Consider the following 11,782-nt stretch of genomic DNA (forward strand, 5'->3'; position numbering starts at 1 on the left):
CCAAACTGGACAATCCAAAGCGGGCAAAGCAAGTGGGGCAGTTTAGGGTTTGGACCCCACTCGGTCCGACCCATTTCGGATTCGGGTCGACCCAGATCAACTTGTACCGGGTCGACCTAGGTTGTGTGAATAATGGTTGGACCGGATGACCCAAACTAGGCAAAGCAAGCGGTATCGAGCCATCCCATTCGAGGTCTATTTCGTATTCGGGTCAACCCGAATCAGTATATGTTTGATCAGGTTAGACTGTATCGAATTGGTCTGGACTTTGGTCAAATTGATTTGGATTTATGTTGGATGAAGAGTTTTGATTAAGACAAAACTATATTTAGTCAATAATTAATAGAAAATTAATGCACTAATTATAACTGATTTAATTCAACTAAAGAAAAAAAAAGCTATGGAATTAATAATAATGTCTGTAATGATTAACCCAATAGTTATCCAAAACCCAACCCAACCCAACTCATTTAAATGGGCGAGTTGGGTGAAGGATTGATCACACAACCCGCTAAGTAAATGAGTAGGTCGAGCGGGTTAGATACTGGGTGGGTTAGGTGAAAAATTGCCACCCCTAATCGAATTTAAGTTAGATACACTTCAGTTGTTCTAGGCGGTGTTTGGAATCGATGCCATTTTTTTGAGAAAATGGCACCACATAGGCGCCACATAAAAAAAAAATTGGTGCTTCAAATAATTACCCCTTGTTTGGTATTGTTATTCCTGAAAAAAACGTTGCTCTAGACCACTCTTTGGAAATCAGGAAAATGTGGTTTAGAACAACACCAAATTCAATGTTTTTTGAGAAAATGTTGTGTTGCTGCCAGCGGTGCAATGATGTGGCATCATCTTGAATGTTGGATAATATAGATCATGTTGAAAGCATTGTTGCTAGCATTGGTACCAAACAAAACCATTAAGATGGTGTTTGGAAGCGTCGGTGTTTTTCGGGACAGATTTTCAAGAAAAAACGCCCATGCTTCCAAGACCTGTTTTTCACAAAAAAAAAAAAAAACGCTAAACGCTTTGATTTTGTTTGGGAGTGTTCCTGCCAGTTGGCAGTGAACAACACTATGTTGTTTGGTAAGGTGATTTTCATCACTGTTTTTCATGTATGTGCTGACAGGTAAGCACCACATAGGATGCGCGTAATCGCCAATCAGTCAACCACTGGGGGCAACGGTTCACTTATGCATGAAACGCCAAGTTTGATGTTTCATGCATCAGTGGGGTTCCAATTTACGAGGCATGCCCATGGTTCAAGTGCTTTTTCAAAAAATGCACATGAACCAAACAATCATATATATTGGTGTTTGTTGAAACACCTATGTGGATCCAACGTGACACCGTTTTTCAGAAAAAATGGCCATGATTCCAAACATCCCCTAAATCAGTGCTGTTTTATCAGAAAACAGCCTATAGCAGCACCACCAGTTCCAAACAAAAAATAAGCACCATTTTTTTTATAAAAGAGTATTTACAACTCTACCTGCCCAACACAATTTTTTGTGATATTTCCATCACCCATGCCAAACACCTACCTAGATATTGTAACATTGAGCTTGTTAAGATTTTGCATGTGGAAAAGCGAATGGAATGGCAAAGCAGGATTATGTTGCTGATCCAACTTTTTAAGGATATAATTAAATAATGAACTCTTTAAGGATATAATGATCCATCCAACTTCAGCTTCAGCTATTAAGAATCCCATATCCCCATAAAAACTTATTCACCAAAAGAGAAAGCTTTTGAATTCATCAACTTCAGCTGTTCTCAGACGGCCCCTAAGATTATAAAGATGATGAAATAATGGTTTTCAGTTTCTAATTTATTTATTTCATGAACTTCTTTACTGGTAGATATTTTCAGTGAAGCAGTTAGCAACGCCATGTGTTTAGGACATGTGATCCAACTTGCCAAGAGTTAACTTCACATATGTCCCTCTTGCTGGGGACTGGGGAGTAACAATGAAAATCCCAAGTTGAGAGAAGCGAAAACATTCGAGCACTAACTAGGGCTCGGTCCAATGGGTCGGGTAGGTAGGGCTAGCATGTAATGAAGGTAGCATCGTCAGTGTTCAAATCCCGATGGGCTGAATAATTCGAAAGCCCCATTATTAGGATCATTGGGTTCTGTAGAACATGCTCAGTTCCCGGCTGGTTCGAGGCTAGTGCAGCGAAGCCTCTTCATAAGTCATAACTATGTGCCCATTCGCAAGGGTTTCTTTCTGCCACACCCACATGGCTTCTGAGTTCTGACGTTCCAAGCTGGGCTTCATATGGGCCCCATACGGCTCAATTAACAATTTAACACAACACATCCTATACGCAACCAAGCCGGCTCGGGCTCCACGTTTTAATGGGCCAGCGACAGGACACCACGCCTATCTGTCGTTAGAGACAGAAAATTGGAAATACCCAGCATTAGCTTTCTTTTTACTTGTTTCAGCGATATAGTGTTTGCCAATTGCCATCATACATTTCAGGTACATGATTGCTAAAGCTAGATTTGACCAGGTAAGGATGGTATGGGCCCTTTGAGGTTTAGAATGGCCGCCAAATGGGCTAGACATTGAATTGTGGATGCAACCTTAATAAATAAGTTGAGCGTGAGGTTGCAGCACCACCAAATGTTTTGTTCAAACCCAAGCCCAACACCAACGCTAAGTAGGCCTGGCTTGTCAGCCTGTCCATTAGTAGAAATAAGAGGGCTCCGATTCTTTTTGCAAATTTTCTTTTGGGTGATTTAATTCATAGTGAATAAGCCATGCCATACATCAACAGTTGAACATCTAGCTATAAGATAATTTACTCCTCGATCAGCTAGCTTAGCTACCAGGAAAAATGTATAATCTTCAAATAAGAAAATCAATGGTCTGAAGCTGTACTGGCGGAACTTGGCTACCGTCCCCGATAGCAGTCAAGTCAGCGGCATTGCCTTCCAAATAGGCCCTCATGAATGCAACGACGATCCCGGCTACAAATCTTCTCATGGGTTCCCTGGACTTGCCATTTTTGCAGAGACAATAGGTGGCTTTTCCTCTGATTCCCTTGGTATCATCGTCCAGCATGTCTGCATGACCATAGTCTTTAACCACAAAATAGAATGCTGGTGGGCGGCATTCATTGAAGAAGTCCTCGTGGTTCACTCCCTTGGGAGCACAGGGAGGAAATAGAGGGTTCCTCTTCACTTGGCCCAACCCCGACCCCACCACCAACACTCCCATGTCCAAATTAAAAGAACGAGGGACATAAGTGAGGACTGGAGGTGGGGTCTGCTTTCCTTTGCCCATTCCATCCACTGGGTCAATGCCCAGCAGGGCCGAAAATTTTAGACTACTACTAGTACTAGTACCACCCGTCACAAGTCCTAGAGCAAGCGCAAACGCGGCCTTGCCTCCACGACTGTGCCCAGCTAATCCTAGCTTGCTTAGACATGGCTGAACATGTTCAGGAAGTACACTTTGCAGTCCATCTGCCAACCAATCTGTTATTGCAGCAGCTGCTTTTATCTCTTCGCTTGTGTCGGGTCCGGCAGCAGCATATAGCTATACACATATTGTCCAAACAGGAAATCATTAATCATCAGGACCAATGGTATAAGCAAGCTTTCATTAATACACACAGCAATATGTAGCCCGAATATTTGAGGTGTCCTTACTACACTGCAAAAAATAACTTTCATGGGTTAGGGCAGAGATGGTCAATGTCAACACCCCAGTAGGAGTGTAGGACCCATTTCCGTCGTCATTCAGTCTCAGAGAATACAAAAAGCTCTCAGTCTCTTTCTCTTGGTGAAGAAGAAAAGGGGAAGAGACGAAATCTGGAGAAATTTATATGGTCACAAATCGCTCTTAGGGGTTGTGATGTTGAGGGTCCGTAATGCACATTGTTTATCTCTGTGTTGGTATCAATAAGTTCAGCGTCGTGGCGGGCCACCTCTCTGTTTGTCTACAGCTCAAAAAGAAAAAGTAACACAAATCGATCTGACCATCTCATCAATATCTTTTCCCCGTTATTAGGCCCATTTACTGGCTTACCCTCGTCCGTGTTTTCTAAATTCCAACCAACTCCAACGTATACCAACAATAATGGCTAGACTGAAGGACTCGTAGAAAAAGCAGAAATGGCTATTGGTTGTTAAAGACAACGATCCCTAAGGCTCTGTGCATTGTGTGGTCTTTGTGGTCTCAAAGTCCTCAAAGTATGAGATGAGAGCCGATATTTTACGTTTGGAAGCTTTTAATAAGTGCTTCTGCAGTTTATTTCTTGTTAGAAGTCAAAAACACCCAAAACATAAAAAAAAGATGGCATATAATGGAAAAAGCCCCCCAAAAATGCTTTTTGGCCCCAGAAACCACATCCAGAATAAGCAAACAAAAAAAAAAGGGCTTTTGGCTTCTTACGTTTTGAAAAGCCATTTTATAAAGAAAATTTTGTCCATGATGTCACACAAGCACTAAAAATTTGTTTATTTACTAACCACTTGTTCAAAATGTGCTTATTCAAAATCCCATTTAAAAAGGAAAGCACCCCAAACACTGACTTATTAAAATGGATAGGCCCAGGAGAGACGTGGATTCTAATCCCGCTATTACCACCTTGGTTGAAAAGTTAGTGTGTATTGTGTTAAATACAAAAAAAAAAAGTTGGCTTTTTAATGGATATTAATTTTCAAATGTTAATAGTGATTTATAAATTTGTTTCACAATTTTAATTGCTAATATTTCTAAAACAGTTTTAAATTATTTAATGTAATTCAAAAAGTGACGTGTTTATATTATTTTTAAATACTTGTTGAAGGATTTTACAATTAAAATACATTTTAAACTTTTAATTGTTTTTATAATTTAAATCGTATATAAATTAGTTTTGAAACCTTATATTAATGTTATTCATTCAAAACTAATTAATAAAATTTATTAAAATTCACAGTCTACTTAAATTTGATTGTCTAGTTTATAGAAAGTTTATGTCAAGTTTATAATGTCTAGTTTTCAAAACTAACAAACATTGTTTGGTTTCAGCAAAATGAATTGGATTCTTAGTATGCAACAATTGTTAGACAATTTATGCCCTTAGTTCCAATCAGAATGATGTACATTATGACATTTATTGTAAATTAATAAAGTACATATTTGATTCATGTTATTATGGTGTGTTTATGTGTAATACCCTTAAATTGGACACGTATGAGACTTGTGCTAATTTAGAATGTCCACAACCATTGATGTACATTATGACATTTATTGTAAATTAATAAAGTACATATTTGATTCATGTTATTATGGTGTGTTTCTGTGTAACACCCTTAAATTGGACACATATGAGACTTGTGCTAATTTAGAATGTCCACAACCATTGGATAAGTCTGGGGAGATTTATCCTGCAAAGGCTGACACTGATGTGCCGCCAAGTTGGTTGGGGTAGCCTGTCTCAACTGTTAGGGTGAGACCCGAGGTACATGCAGTGTAGGTTTACTTGAAACCCTAAACTGGATTAGATTTTTAGTATTGCCCTCGACCTTGGAGATTGATGGACAAAACTGGAAAGTTACACCTGACCCGTAGACTCGATTATGATACTGCACTATTGATATGCCAATTAGTGAGATCCTTAAAGGGGGTCAAAACCTAGGTATGTTGGGACAGTCTGAGAATTCATCTGAGTGGGTGATCATAGTGATAGGATCAGCCCCTTTGTCGGACAAGGGTAATGATCGGGGATGCACTCTCTCTAATGGAAACCAAAGCTGCTGGTAGCCGATTTCAATCGTTGAAATTTGTTTTGCAAAATATATTTGTATATATATATATATTATGGTTTCAAAATGTTTGCAAAATGTTTTAATTCCCGGGATCCATGTGAGTAGAGAGTGTAGCATTGTTCCTTGCAGCCGAGGGAGAGGTCCTCTCTTGTCGGGCAGTGTTTGATCATTATGAACTGAGAGGTTAAGTGTAAGACCATTGAGGGTAATACCTGATGGGGCTAATTTTGCATATGCCCACAATCCCTGGGTTTTTATAAGGTGGCTTGGCCCAGGGACCACTTAGTGAAAGTGTTGGGCCCATTAAGAGCCCATGGTGATGTGCTCAGGGGTTCACTGTCCATAATAGTGAATTTGGCCAGGCCTTGTAACAGAGGCTAGGTTGAACCCATGTGGCTGATGTGTAGATCAATGTTTGGGTCCCACACCATACAAGGAAACCCAACTGGGCAGTAGTTTGGAAGGTAAGTGAGCACATGGACTTAATGGGCCCAAAGCGCACTTCGAACTGGTCTAATTTTATTAGTTAAAGAGAGGGGCGGATAGGAAGTTATCCCCATGGTGATGTGCTCAGGGGTTCACTGCCCATAATAGTGAATTTGGCCAGGCCTTGTAATAGAGGCTAGGTTGAACCCATGTGGCTGATGTGTAGATCAATGTTTGGGTCCCACACCATACAAGGAAACCCAACTGGGTAGCAGTTTGGAAGGTAAGTGAGCACATGGACTTAATGGGCCCAAAGCCCAATTCGAACTGGTCTAGTTTTATTAGTTAAAGAGAGGGGCGGATAGGAAGTTATCCCCATCCACTTAGAGAGTCCAAATCCAAATATAGATTTGGATTTGGAAACTCCTAATAAGATTAGCAGGGCTGATCTAATCTGTAGATAAGATAAGGGCTTATCCTTATCTCTTAAAGATAACTCCTGATCCAAATATAGATTTAGATTAGGAAACTCCTAATGAGATTATGAGCTCTCTTTAAGGCTATAAAAGGAGGAGGGGGCGAACCATTCTACACACACTCAACCCCAGAGATCAGATCTCAAATCACAAAGAGAGAAGGTAGCAATAGTGTGACTGTGCCATCTTCTCCTTGCGTTCTCCTCCAGTTGCCGCCATTGGCAGCTCAATCTGCATTCATGTAGGAGTGATCAAGAAGTGTTCTTGATATCAGTCTTTGGAGAAAGGCTGATCTGAAGTCGTGCTCACAACCTCCATCGAATTCTTGCTGAAGGATTCGGTTCTTGGGAGGAACATTGCTGATTCTGCTCCACCCTACACTGTGTCATCTTCAGTGGGAGCAGTCTTTGGAGATTTCTTTGGGCGTGAACACCTTCATTGGAGGATATTGTTTCTTCGTATCAGGTATCTCGCTCTCCTACCTTTTGGTATCAGATCTGGTTCGGTTCTTGGTTCAAGATTGATCATTGAAAATACATATTTTCTAAAAGAGGGAATGTGATTCCCATATGGAAGAGAGAGAAATTTTTGAAAATTCACCCTACCATATGATGGATCTCTCATCCCTTCAACAACTCTGCATTTTCTTTATAGACAAAATTGTCATTTCTAGGGGCGGCAATTTTTGACCAAACCCGCTAACCCACCCATTAATTGACGGTTTAGGTTATAATCAATGTTTTTGATTCGCCACTGACCTAGATGATCGGACCATTCTGACTGAAAATCATTCAGGCAACTGGTTCCATTTTACACCAAATCCGGTCCCTAACCAAAAACCGTTGAGTTGATCAATGACCCATTGACTTGAGTGGTCGAATCGTTCAACCCATTGAGGAGTTTTGGTCATTTTTTTATTTTAATTAGACGGTTGAGCCATCAACCCAGAAACTGGTGGCCAAAAAAACATTGGTTATAACCACTTGGCTTGGGTCACTAGTTCCAATGGGTAACCACTATTCCACACACCCCCAACTCTACCCTTTCTTTCCTATAATTAAGTCTTTTTTGTCTGTTCAACACTGAAAACAAGAGTAGAGGTGTAAATTGGGTCAAATTGTCATTTCTCTTTGTTTCCTATAATCAATTTACCTTTTTCCTTATTGTGGGAAAATTTCTTAAATTACTCCTAAGATTTAGAAAATTGACTAACCATACCCCTATTATTTCAATATTGTCTTAAAGTATTCTTATTGTTTCTGACAGTAACTTTATGTCACATGTTTGATTTAATGTTAAATTATACCCAAAAAACCCTTTAATGTTAAGAACAATACTCACACCAACTAACAATACCCTTTAACTTTAAATCTGGATATCAAAAGGAGGATACGTAAATCAAAGACTATCACCACACCATAAATCATCCGCCACTTGAAGGCAAAGTACAAGAAGAATGAACCAATAAGAGAACACCACCAACAACAATAACTGCAACTAACCCATATCAGAATTCTTCATGGAGTCAAAAAGCTCCGGTTGTTGAGACACATGGTTCCAATCTATTCGTGGCTCAAGTTGGAAGTAGTTTCCCATTCCACAAACTCCAGCCATTAAATTCATTTTATCTTATTTTGTTTTAACCACCATTTTTCTTCTTTTTTGAAATTTAAAATTTTAATTTTGAATTTTAATTTAAAATTTAGATTTTGAAATTTAAATTCTGCAATTTAAACTCAAATTTGATATTTTTCTCTTTTTTTTTGAAATTTGAAATTTAAATTCAAATTAAGATTTTGAAATTTAAATTCAAATTTGAATTTTTATATTTAAAAAAAATGCAAGCAATTCACACACACAACCTATGGGTTGACCTAGGGTTTCCTAAACTAGTGGTTCAATGAATGTGAATCCTGTTAGATTCACTTGGAATTATACCACTTCCTTTGGTTAGTCAAGTAAGAGGTGAGGATGTGAGAGGCTCCCATTTCTCTCACAAGGACCTAATTAAGTAACTACAAAACCCGTTTAGGCATAGCCGTTTAACCTCTTTCCTTAGACACCAACTGCCGATTATGGAAAGTAATTACAAGCTTCTCTAAAATTTAGCACACCTTTGAACCAAACGTGAGGCTCGCTAAAGGATCTTGCTATCCAAATTTTAAATTAGGATTTAGGGTGAACCGCACGTGAAGGGTGGTGATTTTTGGGCCAAGGAAGGGTGATGAAATCCCCACTTTATCTTATTTAAGTTGGATTGCCCTTAAATGGATTATCAGAAAAACACAATAAACAAAATAAATGCAACTAATTACAATGCATGAACAATTATCTCTAATATGCAATTTAGCAATTTAACATAAAATAATAAAATAAAACTAATTCAGAAAAAGGAACAATTAAAATAATAAAAAAAAACCCTAACATATTCACAACTAACAAGATAATTTCAACAATTAAATAATCCTATATGATGAATGCTCTAGCATATCAAACCCTAAATGTTGGAATACAAATGCAAAACTTTTTAAAATATTAATTACAAAATTTTTTAGTTTTATTTTATTTTTATTTTTATTATATATATATATATATTATTTTTATTTAATTTTACGAAATTTGAAATTTGAAAATTCAAATTCAAATTCAGATTTGAATTAAAATTTAAATTTAAATTCAAATTTGAAATTTAAACTCAAATTAAAAAATTTGAACAATTTTCTATTTAACAATTAATTATTCAATTAAATAACTAATTAAAGGGCAACTAAATAAACCAACAAATAATTATTGCAAAGAGAAAATAAAAACATAATTGAGCTAAAAAATAAATAAACAACTACCAAAATAAATTCTAACAAGAAAAAAAATTAACTACTCAAAAGATGGAACCAAAAAATACAAAAAAAAAAGACAGATTATATGGCAATAAAAAATAAAATAAAATAAGCGAACAATTTTTTTTATTTGAAAGTAAAAAAACAAACAAACCTAATAAAACAGAAATTCGAACAAGAAATTAAAATAAAGAAAAAAATTGATGTAGAAACAAAACGAAAGAAAAATAATACTAAAAAAAATATAAATCAGATCTAGAAAAAAATTAATTAAAAATTCGAAAATCATTTTAGTAGCAGCTTAAATCTTAAGCTAAGTCCAACCATTTTAGTAGCAACTTAAATCTTCTATATGGAGTGCAGGAGTGGGATCGTCTGTCCTCTTATTGTGTACCCCTTAGGTGTCCTCCCATTCAAGGAAGGATACTGTCCATTTACAAAATTTAAATTAAATGGATTGTAACCTCCGTAACCCTATAATAATTAGAAAAATAAAAAACAAATCCCACTCTAAAAAGGAAATTGAATATTGACCCCTAATATATCCACCACCTCTCTCTCTCTCTCTCTCTCTCTCTCTCCCTCAAACAAACCCCCTCTTTCAGATTAAACCCAATGAAGATAGGCATATCTACAAGGGTTTTTGTGGCCGGAAGACCAAAACTTGAAACCATGTAATAATTCTTCTACGAAACCATTTTTCTCCCTAAGCATTGATGATTAAAATGGCTAATCAGAATTACTAAAGCATCTTCTCGTAAGAGGTGCAATTGCTTTCGTTGCCTTGGTTGTCTCATGTCGATAGGCCCTGGGCTAGTTGCCTAAATTGTTTCATATATGGGTTGTATCTATATTTAAATGTCCAAGTATGACTTCTATCTTCGGTCATGAATCAAATGATCTATTTAGGTGTTTGTCCAATTTTTCACCAATTTGAAAAGCCAACTGTCTTATCCAGGTGTGAGAGAGAATTTATGTAAAAATGACAAAAAAAAAAAAAGTGATTAACTTTATATACATGCTTGGTGCTCAAGTTTACTTAATAGCTTTGAAATTCAAAATTAGCACAATTAATTTTGTTGCATATTTTAGTTTTGATTCAAGATTATTTAGAATTGGAGCTTATCAAGTGTGGATATTTTGTATTTCAAATACCTCCATTAACTGTTTCAGGTAAATTGGGCAGGGAAAGAAACCTTGAATTGAAGGATTGCTGCCAGGAAAAATAACAGTTCAGAGAGAGAGGCAAGAAGAAGAAGATAGTTCGTTCATATGGAGAGAGAGAGAGACCACATTCAATTCCCTTTTTAGAGTTGGATTTCTTTCTTTTTGTTCTAATTATTAGTGGTTACGAGGTTTCATTCCATTTAATTTAAATTTTAACCGTCATTCTTCCTTTTATAAATGGACAGACGACCCCACTCGGTTCTATGTCATAAGTTTCATAAAAAAATCAATTACTAATTGTTGGTTTTTTCCTTTTATTTTGTTTTTTACTTTCATGTTTGAATTACAGACAATCGAATAGTGACTACATGTTTAAAACACCCTTCCCCATGGGTTACATCGTTTGAATAACAACAATCAAGTAATAATTGTTGGGTTTTTTTTTCATATTTTCTTTCCTTTTGTGTGTGTTGTTTTCTTTTCACAGGTGTTCACATTTTTTCGTTTTTTTAGAAAAAAAAAAAAAGGTGTTTAATTGTTTTCACTCCTCATTAATTAATTTGACGATATTGTGTGGCTCAGGTTATTCAAAGCTTTCCACCCAGAAACCGATAGCCATCATGCGCAAGAATCGGTTCATACATTCAGTCGTTTGGTGTTGATGAAAAATTAAAACTCGTCTATTTCTTACCCATAAAATCACAAATCATATGTTACTCATTTTTCCATTGTTATCAAATTGGTTGGGATTTCTAGGTAGAGGTCATATTGTGCAATAATGAGAGCAATAATGTCCATATGTTATAAAGATAGATTCTCACAAGGCCGTGTTCAACCATACTTACAGTCATTCGCAACTGCATTCTCAATGCAAAACTACACTGCTGTGAAGACAGTGTGAGCACAGTCTTGTGAGGACTGAATCTGAGTTGGATGGGGCCTCATTTCATGTGCACCAAGCTCTGTCCTCTTCTTTCTCTATTCATGCCAACAGGCTCGATTGTATTTGATAAGGCCAATAGTTAATCATAGAAAATATTGGGAATTGATTCCCACCTTCATCAGGGCAAGGGTAGAGGCGTATCGAACCGTTTCAACCATTACCTAGCT

At 37.0% G+C, this 11,782-nt stretch overlaps 1 protein-coding gene across 1 annotated transcript; it reads right to left on the minus strand.

Annotated features, from left to right (window-relative positions):
* Positions 1-2,719: 2,719 nt before the first annotated feature.
* On the minus strand, positions 2,720-8,264 carry LOC148879141 (chlorophyllase-2-like). Its single transcript, XM_088974115.1, has 3 exons — positions 8,171-8,264; positions 8,020-8,039; positions 2,720-3,547 (listed from the first exon to the last, which is right to left on the minus strand). The coding sequence occupies exons 1-3, from the start codon at positions 8,262-8,264 to the stop codon at positions 2,855-2,857; spliced, it is 807 nt and encodes a 268-aa protein (XP_088830241.1). The 3' UTR covers positions 2,720-2,854.
* Between the last annotated feature and the right edge of the window lie 3,518 nt (positions 8,265-11,782).

The sequence above is a fragment of the Nelumbo lutea genome, chromosome 1, assembly GCF_056320005.1.
Source record: "Nelumbo lutea isolate HS-2025 chromosome 1, American lotus-T2T, whole genome shotgun sequence".
NCBI classification, from domain to species: domain Eukaryota; kingdom Viridiplantae; phylum Streptophyta; class Magnoliopsida; order Proteales; family Nelumbonaceae; genus Nelumbo; species Nelumbo lutea.